This window comes from Eleginops maclovinus, chromosome 4, assembly GCF_036324505.1.
Source record: "Eleginops maclovinus isolate JMC-PN-2008 ecotype Puerto Natales chromosome 4, JC_Emac_rtc_rv5, whole genome shotgun sequence".
Taxonomy (NCBI): domain Eukaryota; kingdom Metazoa; phylum Chordata; class Actinopteri; order Perciformes; family Eleginopidae; genus Eleginops; species Eleginops maclovinus.
In genome coordinates, this window is record NC_086352.1 from 23,479,892 (window position 1) to 23,497,373 (window position 17,482).

Below are 17,482 nucleotides of genomic sequence, written 5' to 3' on the forward strand. Positions count from 1 at the left end.
CGTAAGGCAATTGACACATTCTACAGAATCATATTACTGTTATCTCCAAATATATAAAACATACTCACAAACTTAAAGCATGTCTTTGTATTGTTATCAGACATTGCATCATTTTTCTTTCAATTTTTCATATTTCACACTGCAAAATGTGTCATGCTTAATACTAATGGCATGTGAGAATTCTAAACATGAACAATAGAAATAATGAGTATATTGCGGGAAAAATGTTCAAATGTAAATATACCTTGCTTTAAGGACTGTAACATACTACGAATGTTTGTAGTAACCTTTACCAACATTTGTTTTCTTGTAAGAAAATGATACTGTTGATGTTCACAGTATCGAGTGATCTTCTTTTGATAGTTTAAAGTTCTCTTTGGTTTATGTTCTGTTTCTTCTGTGAATATCATAGTCGTTTTATTCCCATCTGCTTCTTCCATTACTTTTGTTGTCATTGTACAGCACAAGAATTGCACAAGTGAGGGAGAGGAGGAAGACGTCCAGTAAGAGGAGTAACTCTTTTACCTTCAAACAAGCCTTTTTATTGTCCCATGCATTAACAAAGGACAGCATGTGAGAGGAATGACAGTAAAGACATTACTCGGAAATAGCTCAAACCATGCATTGTAGGAAATTACTGCATTACACGCAAGACAAAAAGGTGGTAATAATGTGTTATCTGTTCATGATCCTTGTTAAAGCGTATTAAACACTATACCAGCATATTCTACATTCAAACACAAAGCATTAGTACTCAAAGAGGAAATATTTAAGGTATGTTACATAAATATAAAGTAAAAATGTAATTGTATATAATATATTTTTCTTTAATCTTAAAAAAAAAAATTCTGTTGTTTTCCCCCTCCTGTTAATCCTCATTGCACACTTAGGCCGTTATTGCTTGGTTTCCATAGTTTACACTGTTACAATGAACAAGCATGCTCATAAGGATACACGTTTTCAAGAAACTTGTGCCAACTTTGCATTTTTGACCCCCTATTACAAAAGGGGGTCTTCATTCATTCATCCCCTGACTTGTAGCAGTAGACCCCGTGTTTGTGCTGTGGAGGAGGAAAGCCGAAACTGCGCACCCCTGGCTCGGATGGTCCACAGTTTCTCCGGGGCCTGGTGATGGGATACCGAACACTTCCATCAGCCAGCCAGCCTGCGTCACAGCGGTCCAGCCCTGTGAGTTTCCAGGCGGCGTACAGCTGTCCCACTTTGGCGACTTCTGCTCCGTCCTCCTGACACGTCTGCTGTGCCTCTGTCAGGTTCATCGAGTGAGAGGGCTGCAGATAGTAGACTTTACCTTTGAGGAAGACAGATGTATTGTTTTAACGACCTTTAACGTTAGACAGCAGATGTCCAAGTGTGTCTGAGAGACTGTTAACTTAAAGTAAAGGTCATTCTACTAATTTACCTTAAACTGTCTTGCACATAATGATAATATTCAGGTGAGACACTAGTAATCTAAATTTTAAATCTTTAATTTCCTTTTATTCTGTTTTAAATTCTCAAAAAGAGCTTCCCTGGAATCAAATGTTGAACCTGGGAGATTGTTAGGTTTCACACCATCTCACCCTGGAGTGTAGAGGAGAAGCAAAAGACATCGTAACGATGAAGGTGCAGGTGCCGTCTGCCATAGCTTCTGACACCTGGGGCAAGGCTGTCCCCTCCGCAGGGCACTCTGGGTCGGGTCATGGGGTACTGGACTGTCTCATCAGCCAGCCAGCCTGCATTGCACCAGTTCAGGCCCTCCTTCCAGGACTGGAAGAGCTGGGAGAAGGTGGCCAGTGTGGAGGCCTGTTCCTCACAGGCCTGCTGGGCTCCCATGAAGCTGAGGTGGTAGTGGCCACGAGGGTGCTGGTAGGGGAAAACCACACCTGGGTGGAGGAATTGATTAGATGCCTTCAGTGCTACTCACTATGACACTTTACCTTGTTAATGTTAACATAACACCTGTTTGTCTATGAAAAAATGTCATTCCACCAGAAAAATTCTTCAGCGTCACTTTATAATAGCTACTATTACAAAAGTTGAATATTTTACAGGAAAATTATTATTTTTACTTCATTGTTGGCTCTTACTGTCAACATGGATTACCCATGTCCTCTATTATGTTTGTGTTTTTGCCTTCTACTGTAAACCTAATTTTCCCTGGAGAGACAATAAAGAGATTTAACTGAATCTCTTTGTACAGAAGAATAGAATATATTAATCAAGTGCAAATATTACAACAAGCCTTTCTTCTTCAATACATGAAATATCTGCCCATCTTTTAAAAAATGGTTCTCTGAATAGAATCCAAAAAAGGTGTATCGGAATTGTTGGGACTCTTATAACCTATTGAGAATGGAGGGCAGTGTATCAGTGTAGATGTACATTTACAGTGGGGCAAAAAAGTATTTAGTCAGCCACCAATTGTGCAAGTTCTCCCATTTAAAAAGATGAGAGAGGCCTGTAATTTTCATCATAGGTATACCTCAACTATGAGAGACAGAATGAGAAAAAAAAATCCAGGAAATCACATTGTAGGATTTTTAATGAATTAATTGGTAAATTCCTCGGTAAAATAAGTATTTGGTCACCTACAAACAAGCAAGATTTCTGGCTCTCACAGACCTGTAACTTCTTCTTTAAGAGGCTCCTCTGTCCTCCACTCGTTACCTGTAGTAATGGCACCTTTTTGAACTCGTTATCAGTATAAAAGACACCTGTCCACAACCTCAAACAGTCATACTCCAAACTCCACTATGGCCAAGACCAAAGAGCTGTCAAAGGAGACCAGAGACAAAATTGTAGACCTGCACCAGGCTGGGAAAACTGAATCTGGAATAGGTAAGCAGCTTGGTGTGAAGAAATCAACTGTGGGAGCAATTATTAGAAAATGGAAGACATACAAGACCACTGCTAATCTCCCTCCATCTGGGGCTCCACGCAAGATCTCACCCCGTGGGGTCAAAATGATCACAAGAACGGTGAGCAAAAATCCCAGAACCACACGGGGGGACCTAGTGAATGACCTGCAGAGAGCTGGGACCAAAGTAACAGAGGCTACCATCAGTAACACACTACGCCGCCAGGGACTTAAATCCTGCAGTTCCAGACGTGTCCCCCTGCTTAAGCCAGTACATGTCCAGGCCCTTCTGAAGTTTGCTAGAGGGCATTTGGATGATCCAGAAGAGGATTGGGAGAATGTCATATGGTCAGATGAAACCAAAATAGAACTTTTTGGTAAAAACTCAACTCGTCATGTTTGGAGGAGAAAGAATGCAGAGTTGCATCCAAAGAACAGCATACCTACTGTGAAGCATGGGGGTGGAAACATCATGCTTTGGGGCTGTTTTTCTGCAAAGGGACCAGGACGACTGATCCGTGTAAAGGAAAAAATGAATGGGGCCATGTATCGTGAGATTTTGAGTGAAAACCTCCTTCCATCAGCAAGGGCACTGAAGATGAAGCGTGGCTGGGTCTTTCAGCATGACAATGATCCCAAACACACCGCCAGGGCAACGAAGGAGTGGCTTCGTAAGAAGCATTTCAAGGTCCTGGAGTGGCCTAGCCAGTCTCCAGATCTCAACCCCATAGAAAATCTTTGGAGGGAGTTGAAAGTCCGTGTTGCCCAGCGACAGCCCCAAAACATCACTGCTTTAGAGGAGATCTGCATGGAGGAATGGGCCAAAATACCAGCAACAGTGTGTGAAAACCTTGTGAAGACTTACAGAAAATGTTTGACCTCTGTCATTGCCAACAAAGGGTATATAACAAAGTATTGAGATGAACTTTTGTTATTGACCAAATACTTATTTTCCACAATAATTTGAAAATAAATTCATTAAAAATCCTACAATGTGATTTTCTGGATTTTTTTTTCTCATTCTGTCTCTCATAGTTGAGGTATACCTATGATAAAAATTACAGGCCTCTCTCATCTTTTTCAATGGGAGAACTTGCACAATTGGTGGCTGACTATATACTTTTTTGCCCCACTGTACCTCGTAAGTCCAAATAAACTGAAATGCTCTCGTCCTCCAGTCCATCCACGACCTCACAGTGGTAACGGCCTGTATCATTCAACATTAGGTTGGTCATCACAAGTGCAGCATCTCCTGGGAAATCTTGTCTGATCTGCACACGACCCCTGACCAAGACACATACTGTGAGTTAAAAGAAAGAAAACAAGATCATACAGTCACTAATAACTGAACAATATATAATCATTAATTCCTTATTCATTCTTTTAACAACCTGAAGTCCCAAAAACTTCGACTTCTGGAGCCGATAGCCACCAGCACGTCGGTCTCATGTCCCCCGCCTGCAGGCTGCCAGGACCACTTGACCCGGGGTTCCCTTGGTGAGCTCAACTCAGGCTCATACCAAAACCTGCACGGTAGGGTGACATTATCCCCTGTGACTGCAAACACTGAAGGCTGAGGAGAGTCCACATGGAGCTTCACACCACTGAAGTGAACTATAGAAAAATAAAGACATTACATCCAAGTATTCAACAATTATTAAAAAATAACATGTAGTTCATTGATTGTGTGCATACTTTCTTTTTTTCCATTTCCTTTGCGAAAGTCATGGTAGAAGAAGTTGTTGGGGATTGAAAGAGCCAGCTGAGCACCCAACAACAGCAGGGTTTGGATGCAGCAGATTATCTGCATCTGTGGGGACAGCATGGACAGACACATCCTGATATTAGTGGTCTCTGTGCAACCCTAGCAGAGAGGAATCTGGCTTGGCTTGTTAGTCCCATAAAGCACAGTGGAATAATTATGTTTGCATTGTTTTTCAATTTACACACAGCCTTCTGTTTTTGTATCCTTGGGTGCTTCTACAAGAGAGTGTCAGTAGAGGGCAGCACTACACCTTGTTAGTGAGCTCTGACTATTTTCTATGAAAATGTAATTTGGCGAATTCGACAACTTTTGTGCACTTTAATAGTGAAAAGAATGCTTCTGCATTGTGGCACCACAATATACTGCATCCAATAACTGATTCATATGATATCAAAGTAAAAAATTAAATGATAGTTTTTTAGGTATTTTGAGAGGCTACACAAATGTCAGTAAAGTGCAGCTTTGAGTCATGTGACCAAGTGTATTCAAATCAATACAACATGATAAACTAAACAGATAGGACACTTCTGTTTGGGGGATTTGGTGTTCCCAGGTCAGATGTCATGGAAGGTAAAAGATTAGACTTTTGAATAACAAACTGCTGAAATCAAATGTCAAATGTCCATACTAATATCTTTATAATAAAGAAGGTGGACTAGAAAACCTAAATCTTAAAAGGGATGTCTCTCATTTGGCCTCTGTAGTAACAATACTCTGTGTGGAGTTGGAGTCACTTGGCCACATGATATATATATTTTTTTCTATTTTCAGAAAAGATAGTTATATAAACAGAAGCTGGATTCAAATCTAATAAAAATAGTAGTGAATGCTGAATTGATTTGGAGTTACCGGGCCACAAAGCTACTGAAAGTCAATACTTTTAAATTAAATAAGCTCATTTTATTAACAACTTTCATATAAAATAGAAGGTGGACTAAAATCCAACATACAAAAACCTTTAAACACAACTCTCTCCAAAATGAACAAGCAAGTTGGGAATATTTCAAATAACGCTGGGTTTGTGTCATTAAAACGGGAATTGTTAATGTTTTCGGGTGTGAGCTCCTCTGACTGCAGTCTGTAACCGATAAAGAACACATCACCGGACAGCCACCTCACCGCCGTCATAATCGGTGTATTTAGTTGTAGGCTAAAGCTTGTTCGACAAATCAATCATCATGAGCCTAAAACGATTACGTAGCCTAACACAGGCTATTTGACACACAGTCACATCGTTTATTTTTTTATTTATCCTGACTTACCGTAAAGAACCCAAGCACCTTGATATTTTGCTTGCGAGGTGTCAATCCTTGTCGAAAGGAAAGCTTTGATGCTGTGGAACAAAAGTCAGAAGACTGCTGGGAACAAGTGAGTTTCTCAAAGATGTCGCAGAAAGTCTGATGTGCAAAATGGGTTTGTGGTCAAAGAACAAAGGGCATAAATTAGCCTTCTTCTAGTTTGTGTCGAATAAAAATAATGTGTAGGTTTAGTCAATGAATGATAAGAGTATTCTAACTGTGACGTAGCAGTAGTGCTGCTCTGTCGCTGTCAGGCTGTAGGACTGGAAACTTACCTGTGTGCGTTTTTCCAACCTGTGAATGAGGGAGGACAACTCCTCCTTCATCAGTGTTTAAAATGTATAGTTTTAGACTAATCTTAATTAAGAATAAAAACAAATCTTGCCTTTAGCTTTATATTTAACAGTCTAAAATGTGTTGTTAAAATGTGACTTATTATCTGCAAAAATAGCAACATTCAAACAATAAAAAAATTTAAATTATTTAATTGAAAAACTGATCGATTTCCAATCTCAAACTGAACACTATCTGGTTCTTCCAAACATTTAGTTTTTAGGCACACAGTTACATTTGCTATATTTTCATGAAAGTGTTTTCAAAAGTGTTATCAAAAGTGATAACATTGTACACTACAAAACAGATTAATAAGTGCACTACGTGATTGACTTTCCTCAAGTGTATGAATTATGTTGTTCCTGCTCCCACACACGTAACTGAGAGAATCACTTTTGTTTTTATTATAGTATAACCATCCTTAATAAATAGCCTCATGTTTTGCAACTGTGTGTGTAGGAATATCTTTGGAGAAAACTCCATAGCTTCCCTTTTAAACTTTCTGAAACAGATGTGTAGAGAGGGTCCCTATATCATTCCAGCTGTTGGCTGACTTTTTTTTACCTCGAAGCACTGGGATCTTTTATAGGAAACCCTGCTATGTTACATAAATACACTCCCACGTATATAAGGAATAGACATAAAGAGTGTAGACAGATGTGTTTGAAATGCTCCGTCCTCCACCTCATTTATATCATAGACTTTGCCAGGGGCCAAACATACCAGGACTGTTAACTTAGCAGGGAGACGAGCATCTAACAGGGTGTAATTACTCTAGTAAACTGCAGGCCAAAGCCCAGTAGTCCAACATGGAGAAAACTCACAACGGCTTAGTGTGGTTTGGTCAGATTGTGAGGGAAAGCAGAATGCGACTGATACCAAGTTATTTCCTCAAAATATTTGCTTTTAATTCTGCTTAAGGAATGAAATATCCTACTGTACCTTCCTTTCATGTTAGCTTTGGGCAATGATAGGACACAAGAGAGGTCTTTTTGATGATATCAACATCTGAACAATGCAGAGACGCTTCCTAAATGCTCCTTTTGTGTCCTCTGTGGCCTCACTGACCAGTCTGTTCATGCAGAAATCTGCCATTAACACCCACTCTGACATTGTTAGACCAACGGGACTTTTATTGCGAGCAGTGGGAAATAAACGTTTATGTAACCGGTGACATTCAGGATATCAGCTCATATAAGACAAAGAATGTTGTGTCTTTCTGGAATGAAAAGAAAAACAATTATTTTTATTTAATACATGGTATCATTTAAAGACCAACAATGCATAATATTAATTTAAAAAACAATGTAAAACAATGTATATTTTTTATACAAATTTCTACACATTTCCCACTGTTGTAAACATGCTTAAATTAGAACGAAATTATTTGTAAGAATGAGGCAGAAAACCTGCTAAAAAGTGAAAAAGAAATGATGTCATTATGTTGGACAGATCAGGGTACTGAAGTTCGATATTTAAAAAGGTTTTTATCATCTCTTTCAGGACGGTTGAAAATGCCATGTATAATCTATATTGCACAGGCCCTGTGTCATTATAGTTGCTATTCTGCTACAACAGTTGGCCAAAGTGAGATGCAGTGGGTGTGCTAGAGAGTATATTTGTTATCTGCCCTCTGCAGACTGTTAAAACTAAAAAGGTACTGTTGGACTGCAAAAGAAGGATAGAAAAAATGGTAAAAGCTGTACAGCTGGATGAGGTGAAGAGCCCTATTATCATGTCTACAGGCTTAAAATAACCTAAGATACATTTAAATTCTTAGAGAAAACAAATAATGAACATTAACAGCTTATTTAGTTTTTTTCCAAAGCTATTACAATTAAACCATTTATACTTTGTAGAAGTTTCTCAGTGAGCAATGTCAAACAATATTATTAAATAAACATAAAAAAGTCACTAGTCAAAAAGTGCTACAAGTGTTACAGTCACAGCAGCCAGCAGGATATCTATCCAGAGAAGCACAAGGGAGTACAGGACAAATGATTGTGTTTGAGATCCATTCCTCTCATTCCTCTGCTGTGGTTTGAGAAATTTGAGCGACCTGATGAGGATGCAGCACTGTTACAGAATAAGTGAGTTTCTAATCATCGCAGCCCAGCAGCTCCATCCGCAGAGTGATGCGCTCATGCCACTCCCAGGGGACCACGCGCACATATCGGGCATAGAACGGAGGCTCAAACAGATTCTTCTTGTGGGTGTTGTTGTCGATGTTGCCTTGGAAAAGCTGCAAATGAATGACAAGCAAAATAAAATTATAATTTTTTGTGTGGATGTTATTACTAGCATGTTCTGTTAAATGTGCTAGGTGATATGAGGATATCAAATGGCAAACTTAGTAAATAAATCCACCAAAAGTCAGGGATAGTTACTCAACCTACAACCTAAAGACCCAGAAAACCCACATCCAGACATTCAGAGGTTTTACACAAAGCCCACAGGGAGTTATTATCTAATAATCCAACTGACTTTATTCAGTAAAAACATTAATGCTTGTTTCAAAGTTTTATAGGATCATCTGGGTCCTGCTATTGTGCCCTAAATATATTTTAGTCCTTGCAAAGAAAGAAGCTCTGGTTCTACTCCTTCAGCAAAAATATATGTTATTATAAAGAAAAAGAGAGGAAAGAAGGGAAGCTGGCATATTGGACTTCTTTTATACAAACGTTAAGGTTTGTGAATGACTTTAGAGACTCTGGTTTAAACAGTTATTCATTGATAAAACACTAATTTACAAAAACATGCCTGTACTGTATCCTGTATGAATACATTTTAGGGACTCACCTTATCATAGCCGGTCTTCTCCTCCTTCACTGTACTCCAAGACTCTCCATCGTTACTGTAAGCTACTTTAAACATTGACACAAACTGCACCACTCCAAAGTCCTTGGCCCCCTGAGTGATGATGCCTGTAAGACGTGTTGTCTTCTCCAGATCGACCTGGAGAAGGAACAAGGACAACAGTTACACGGCTTGCTTTAAAGGACATTCTTAACCAATAATGACATTTAACTACTGAGATTTTCCCTTGCCTGGATCCACTCTGAGCGGTTGTTGTGTGCAGGAGACCAGGCGTTGGTCTTCCCCTGCTTATCCAGTCGGGCAAACTGAGGGTGCCAAGTGAAGGTATCAATGCCCCACGTGCGGTAAGAGCTGGAGGCTGTTAGCTGCCCGTCTGAGATGAGGCGAGACTTCATTCCCAGGGGCTCTGAGCAACCTACCGTGTTTGAATAAACTGTGAATCAAAGGCCGACGGAAAAGACGGAGGGGAGTGGACACCAAAGCGACAGAAAGGGAAAGAGAAAATAAAAATAAATGAATACACCCATAGAAATTAAGTTTACCTTTCAACAGTTGAATTCAATTTGAAAAATTCAGGAGAATAAGACTGATTGAAATCATTTTATACACCCGCGAATGACCAAGAAGAAGAGGAATATAAAGATGCGAAGAAAGTAATGCATGCAATAAAAGCGCATGCAATAAAGCACATAAAGGTTGTGTACACTGTTTCTCTGTAAATGTTTTACCTGTTACGTTCAAAGCAGAAGAATGGAGGTGGAGAAAACAGAAATGTGTTTTTCTCTCTATGCAAGTCAACATGGCATTGCGTCTTTTGTTGTTGCACATGTTATCCACACAATACTGTCTGTCATTAAAATTTCAAATACGCCAGGCCTAGCTTGAACCATCAGCTCTTTTTCTTTAACCTCACATTTGTTTTTTCCATCTCCATTGTTATCTGCAAGTTTCGAACTTGATGTGTTGCATGAGAATTGTAAAGGGCATATTTATGTGTGTTTACCATTGAGCTCACAGCCCACCAGCTCCATGCGCAGCGTGCAGGCCCTGCGGCACACCACGGGGATGATGCGGATGTACTGGGCTACGATAGGAGGATCAAAGAGGTTGGTCTTTGTGCTGTCGTTATCTGCGTTTCCAATGAAAACCTATAGCACACACACAAAGAAAATGGGTTGGCTAAAGAAAGAGACGTTTTTAGCTGGTAACATTATACATAAGTAACCTGTTTATCACAAGAGAAGGCCTTTGACCTTGTCTCTCCGTTGGCCATCAGCTCTGTGAGTGACATAAAGGTTCCCATCAAAGCTGCTTGCCACCTTGAATGCCTTGATGTACTCTGATGTGCCCATGCGACTGGCACCCTGAGTGATGATGCCGGTCAGACGCATCTTCGTCTGCATATTAATCTGTTGTCAACAAGTTAGCAAGTCAGCTGCACAGCTTTCATTCAAAAGCCTCATGTTTCAAAGTGTTCACTTATCCCACCTCTATCCAGGGGTTCCTGTCATGGGCAGCTGACGTCCAGGCGTTGACGATGCCTTGGTTGTTGAGTCGAGCCAGATCTGGGCCCCATCGCTGAAGACCCATGATGCCGTAGTGCACAGACGAGGCGGAAATCTGTGACTCAACGATTGCTCCGCCCTCCATCCCGAGCAACGAAATGCAACCTGGGACAGAGCCATTAAAACATGACCAAGGCTCTAAGCAAGTAACTAAAATCACTTTACAGTATTTTGAAATTGTGGTGCATAACTTTTTGTATATTTCTATTCCACAGAACAAAACATGTTTTAAATTAAGTAGTTATACATTTAATTCATTGATATTGCCAATCAATGAAACACAGTCTATGATTATTTTGAATTCAAAACATGTTTTTAAAGACAAGCGACATGAGGATACAGGCATCTGATAAAGGAGTTTGAAATGATGTGGTAGTTTTTGAACATACGTAGCTGGCACTGCTTTCCTACATACGGCGATGGGCACTGGCAGGTGTAGTCTCCATCAAGATCTCGACATTTCCCTCCATTCTTACAGGGCAGGTTTGCACAGTCGTTGACATCTAAAAAAACAAAAAACAATTATTATTATTATTTTCAACTCCTCAAATTAAATGTATCTTTACCAAAAAAGTAAATTGTGAGAGATGTGAAGCACACCTGCTCACAAAGAGACTGAGAAAGACAGAACATAGGGAGGCTGAGGCAGGTGGAGGGCCACAATAGCCTTACTGTGTCTCTAACATGCAGTTGGTGACAGAAACGCCCCTGAGGGCAACACTGAGGAGATGGGACAATCTTGGAAACAGGGTTTAAAGACCACAGCCGTTCAGGGGTGGAAGGTCATTGTTATGTTTTCGTGGTCATGACTCAATGAATGTGAACAGACAGAGGAGATTTTAAGGTTGTATTCAGTTAATCCACAAAAATAATGTAATACATAAATGTATATATATTTATTTATTTATTAATTGATGTTCTTCAGTTTATTATTGTTTTTGCTTAAAAATCTATAATTACTATTACTATGTTCCTTATTCAAATGTATATCCAGATAAAGGGAACTTGAAATGTATAAATGGAGCTGTTGATCCCTGTATGCCCTGAAACAAGACTCTGAACAACAACAAAACTCACTGTATGTTGTGGCCACTGAATAAGATGTGAACTCTGATATCCATGAAAGACAAACCCACAAACACAGCTTGTGAAAATATATGTTGTGTATCATCATCTGGGAAAATAATAAATAAATCATGTGTCAGTATTTTTTTACTCCAATACAACCATTGCAACAAAACATGTGGTCCATCCATCCATCGCACCATAATTCTCAAAAACCTCCACAAGGCGGCATGCTTGCTCAGTTGTCCACATGGTGTATTTAGCTAAGTAGGATAAATGCATACCTTCATCAGGACAGACAATTTTCTGATTATATTTAGGAAAACGAAATCCTTTGATAATGATAGTCTTCTCATATAAATCATGGTCCGGTTAAAAACCATGGTTCTCTTAGGGAATTATTTGTTTGGAGTTTCATTCAGGATGTCGTCACTGCGAGCAAGTCAGAGTATGCAGCTCCACACCCTGTTGCTCACTCTGAGCTCATCCACTCAAAACCACTTCTAAACACAGTAAAACACATACAATACAAAAGGTTCTTCAGCATTCCCTTTTGAGAAAAGCCCTTACTTCAGCTTCTCAGTTTCCAGTCATTTGTAATGTAATGCAGTGCCATGCTTTAATTTCATGACGCTAAAGAACCACCTGTAAAACAAGAGTTATCATGCTATTGCCAATGCACTGAATGTGTCCTACACTGAGTATTTAACTTAAGCCTCCACATCTCTGTGCTTTCTTTCACACATTTATCTGTTCATATTTTGGTGCATTTGTATCATTAAAAATCATGTTGCTTTGGCTACTAGCAGTACACTTTGTTTTGTACATGCAACAATCTCCTGGATGACTTTTGACGACTGAAGACAACATCTGAATCTGACGATTATGAGCCAGGACCTGATTAGTTTAATACTTGGTAGAAATTTTAAAATAAGTATCCACATGAAAATGAAACATTAAATGTAACTTGTATCCAGCCTAATGTCTCCTAATTTACTCTCATTAAGGATCTCTACCAGACTTCAGACCTGAAGTAGATGAGAGGTTGACATAAAGTCACATGGGTCAGTTTAATTCTGTTTCCTGTAACCGCTAAGAGGATTGGTCCTCAAACTCCTGTATTGCAAAACTTGCAGCTTATAAAACGGTCAAAGAAAGGACGAGAAATAACCTTGCCAATTTGAACTACGATTACTTTCAATGTTTTGGCAACACTGTTGACATCCACGTCAGACTTGCAATTGTTCTGATGTTTCTAGTGTTTCTTGCAAAAAAATGAAAATATTTCCATTTTCAAATTAACTTTGCCTTTTTAACCTTTGAAATATGTTTTAATCATACATTCATTTACTATGAATGTATGTTTGTGCATTTCCTTTACATGGTTTATGGGACAGGTTCCACCCCTTTCCAACCCAAGCCAGTGACGTCTGACAGAAACAAAATTAGAAATCGTTTGGGAGTCGACTGCCAGGCTGCAGGAAGACTACAATTGGTGGTCACATTATGGGCTGGGAGGTGAAGTGTTCATTCACCAAAAAATGCCTTTTCAGTAACAGCATGAACTCAAGTGCTGAAAGTTTTATTCCGAGCATAACTACTTTTTATTCTATGTGCTTTTCTTTCAGCAGTCAAAGCTTAGAGTTGTTTTTAATTCCAAGTCTTGGCCAGAGTTCAGATAATCACATTAACGCATGGAGGAAATAATCCTCTGTTTCCTTTCTTTTCTTTTCCACAATTCACTCTTTCAATAATGACCCTAAACTTCCACTATCATTCTAAGTCATTTTATTAAGAGGATGTGATGGGAATCACTGTTATCATGTTCTTTGGTCCAGCTTAAGCACAAACAGATGAGGTTGAACCCGTGTGGAAGGTGTCTGCATGCTAAGAGACTTGAGTGGCCTTTTACTATTTAGCCGAACCAAATGACCACACAACCCTCTGAATGAGGCCCTTTCATGGGACTGCTGAACTGACAACAAGTCTTTCACTACTGACACTATGACAGGATGGAAAATCGTCATGCGCTCAAACTTTAAGAAAAATCTGCTGAACGTGGAGCTTACACAGCTATACTATCATCTACTTTCCCTTGTTTGCTTTCTTTTTCTTTATAAGTAATATTATTTTTTGTATGTAGATGCAATGCTTTTTTATTTGAACCTTACAAACTTCACTGAACAATAAACCCTTAATGGTTAAAAAAAAAAAAGCTTCCCAAATTCATTGAATAAATACAAATGAGAAACTTGCAACTCACAGAGCAATTGAAATGTATTTATGAATAGTTGTTTACAAGTGCACAGGGTTAGCAGCTCAGACTCAATAATCTGATCAGATGTAACTTACTGATCTGGCAGTGCGCTCCCTCGAAGGCCGGCTGGCACTTGCAGACATACTCGTTAAAAACATCTCCTCGTCTTGTGGGAGTGATTATCTCGCACGACCCATCATTCTTACAGGGGTTTGGACTGCAGGGTCCTGAGAAAAGGAGGAGATCATTAGTTCTAGTGTAAAGTGTCTGAATGACCATTGTTTTTTAGTTTTTTTTTTTTGACAGATTCAAGTTTGCCGTACCTGTCTCTGTCAGGTTGCAGGTGTCTCCAGCAAAGCCATCGTCACAGATGCAGATGAATGGATCCTCTCCTATCCCTGTCACGCATGTTCCGCCATTAAGACAAACATTCACCTCACAGAAGTCACCTGAGGTAATGAGAAAAACAGGGAGTTACATTTAAAATAAAATCTATCCTACAACAGCTACTGCTTTTGCTATTCACATTTGGAGTAGTGTATTTAAATAGTGCCTTGGACACCAGAAACAAACACATTTCTGCCAGGAGCTACAATAAAGCAGACGTTTGAGCTGCTGCAACATGTTGTTGTTTTGATTCACACTTTTAGCCTCCTGATCCTGTTATGCTATCTCTGTTACCTTTTAAACCCACAGGTTTAAATCAGAGCTGAAAGAAAAGCTCAAACTCCTATTTGCAGGTTGTCACAAGTCATGTTTTATTTTTATTTTTAAAACATGCCCCCTAGGGATTTAATGTTGAACTGGCATAACGTTGGGGGGACTTACAAAGAGATAGATTTAAATGATTATATGAGCTACATTTCTTTTTTTTTCAAATTGTTGTCGTAGTACAAGATAAACAATCTTTGTAGTAAATGTTTCTAAGTGATTCAATCTGTATAAATAATAAGTACTCATTGTTTTTCATTGCCTTTGATCATTTTTATTTGAAACATCATTGATATTTGCATGCTAGGCCTAATTGCTCAAGTTTATTTTAATTAGATTGTTTTCATTTAGACTGAAGCAGCAGAGCCTCAAATATCCTAACTTTAAGTCCCAAGTGTATACTATATGTCTAGATTCCAAAACACAGAATCCAATTGGTTAGGTGCTTCTAATAATATTAGTTACAATGTAAAAAAATAAATGTCGATGGATAATTGTCCCATTGTCAGATGACAGGCTGAGAGTTTTACCATCAGAATCTGTACTGGGAAGGGAAAAAGAGGATGTGTTTCCTCTGTCTGGCTGAGCGTCTGTAACAACACAGCTGCTGCAGCTTCAGCAGTCAGCCCAACGTGCTGAGTCACAGATCCTGGCCGGATTAGGAAAATTATGGCATTGACCTCCAGTGGGAGTGGTAAGGCAGAGGTTTATGAGTCACACTGGAGCTCTCAAAATTACCAAGCCTTAACTAATCGGTGTGTGCATTTTTTTAACCAGCACGTTGAGTCAGTAGATGCCACGGAGAGTCAGCAATGGCAGATGGAACTTTCTCTGCCATCTTTGGGGGAAACCTGAAGGAAATGTGTAAATCCTGCAGACCTTCTCATCTACTCCTCAGCAATAGAGTATATGACATTGAGTCAGTTTGAAAGTATTTTGTTAGTCTTTTTCAGATATTTTTTTAAAGAATGGTGTCTTTATGAGATCAGTAAATGTTTTTTTATTGCATATATAGTTTAAATAATTTTGACAACTGACAACAAAACATGCATATCCATGTGCAGGATTAAGAGCTTGCAGGATTAGTTGTACTGTTGTTTGCTGCTCTGAGAGTTACACAACATGACAGTCCAGCAGCTCGCAGGTGGCTTAGGACACACACCTGACTGACATGCGTGTAATGAGAGAGGCAAATAAAACTGAATGTACACTAACTGTGAGTTTACTCTGATGCAATATTTAATGAAAATGTAACAAAAACTAAATATGTGCATAACTATTGTTTACAGTTGGGAAACCTGGAGATGCAATTTAATTAAGTACTGATTACCATCCTCGGAAAGTCCTGTATTTACAAACTACCTTGATTAAAAGCATGCAAGTAATTTATATGCTACATTTAGATATGCACATTAACTGTGCACTAAAATGAAACATGAGCAAAGTTTGACAATTTTATATTTTTTGGATTAATCTTATTCCTGCATTAATGTGCATGTTGCATTTGGCATTTGCTGCTGTGTATGTTTATTGTTGTGATAAGTGTAAACTATATAAGATGTTGGGTAGTTTAAACTACTGCAAGGAATAATATTCTATAAGACAAGCATATGTTTGAAGCATTGCCCTGTTTACAGCTTTGTGATAATGCATATCCAGCTGAACAGAACAGTTGTTTTTAATGGCTTTTTCACCTTTTTCAAGAAGTACAAGAATTGTCTCAACCTGAAAAGGAACAAGTCATCCTATAGTAAGATGGCATGAAAGACTTACAACTTAAATATTGACTGCTTTCCCCTGCATCTTTTTTAAACACCTGAGGACATTTCATATGTAATTTTTGGTAATTGAAAATAATACATTATATTATTGTATATATGATTACGAAAAAGCTGTTAAATTAAAAGACATGTGGCAGACAAGAGCTCCAACAGTGTGTAACTGAGAAAAGGGCAACGTGTTGCACAGCTCCCCTTTTATCATTCAGTCAAGCCCCCCCACTTTTCCCATCACAAGGAGCCCTTAACGAACAGTAGGAGAAAAAAACACTGGAGCTTCAGGAGTCCCTTAAAGTAGACTCAACGACATATTAACTGAGGAATGGTAGACATCAACATTGAAAATAGAAAGAAGATATGATTTAAGAGTAGTTGGCATAGTTCTGTAACAGAATTCTCTTAATGACCTAACCATAAACAACAGGAGTTGTGTATGAATGCGATTAAAACTGATTTATGTCGGCGGTTTACAAACGACTTACCTCTGACTGAACACAGGCAAAGTAGAAGAGTAAATGTTGTCAAAGTCTTTGTCATAACATGTCCGAGACGTTTCATATTTGTTTACTCTCGCTTTGTTTGTTTCGCAGGATCGTCTGTTCGGGGCGACGCTGCCTTAAAGTGCTGTAGGAAAAATAAGAATCGCGACTGGAATATAAAGGAAGGACGAAGTGATGAACCGGGGAGCCGGGATTTTTCGATAATGCCCGAGTGAAGGACATGTGACGCTAAATGGGCGGAGAGTTCAGAGCCAGGACAGTAAACAGATAACAGACAGGAATATTAATGAATGCTTAGCCTATATTTAACATTAGTGATTTTTTTTTAACTTTTGTTTGACGAGCTTGGCCTTGTTGCTCATTCTTCCAACACACAAAATGTGTGTAATCTCAATTCAGCCTACGTATTATTATGTATAGCTATACTATTACCACACCTTATGCAACTATGCAATAACTTTGGCTACATGGCCAAATATATGTGTGAAATATGTGAAAGAGCATTACAGTCCCACAAGTGATTACATGTAGCCTAT

At 39.0% G+C, this 17,482-nt stretch overlaps 2 protein-coding genes across 3 annotated transcripts; both read right to left on the reverse strand.

The window, feature by feature from the left end:
- Positions 1-180: 180 nt before the first annotated feature.
- LOC134863397 (hyaluronan and proteoglycan link protein 3-like) lies at positions 181-6,164 on the reverse strand. The gene is made up of 6 exons (XM_063881894.1): positions 5,885-6,164; positions 4,553-4,667; positions 4,249-4,471; positions 3,996-4,141; positions 1,581-1,883; positions 181-1,309 (listed from the first exon to the last, which is right to left on the reverse strand). The coding sequence occupies exons 2-6, from the start codon at positions 4,665-4,667 to the stop codon at positions 1,020-1,022; spliced, it is 1,077 nt and encodes a 358-aa protein (XP_063737964.1). The 5' UTR covers positions 5,885-6,164; the 3' UTR covers positions 181-1,019.
- Positions 6,165-7,360: 1,196 nt separating this feature from the next.
- Positions 7,361-17,172, reverse strand: LOC134862602 (EGF-like repeat and discoidin I-like domain-containing protein 3). 2 transcript variants are annotated; one of them, XM_063880603.1, is made up of 10 exons: positions 16,929-17,172; positions 14,281-14,406; positions 14,053-14,184; positions 11,025-11,138; positions 10,559-10,740; positions 10,324-10,479; positions 10,074-10,218; positions 9,301-9,485; positions 9,053-9,208; positions 7,361-8,495 (listed from the first exon to the last, which is right to left on the reverse strand). In XM_063880603.1, exons 1-10 carry the CDS (start codon positions 17,002-17,004, stop codon positions 8,352-8,354), a joined length of 1,416 nt encoding a protein of 471 aa, XP_063736673.1. In that variant the 5' UTR covers positions 17,005-17,172; the 3' UTR covers positions 7,361-8,351. The 2 variants fall into 2 exon arrangements, with proteins under 2 accessions (XP_063736673.1, XP_063736672.1); XM_063880602.1 differs by having other exon boundaries at positions 9,301-9,503.
- Between the last annotated feature and the right edge of the window lie 310 nt (positions 17,173-17,482).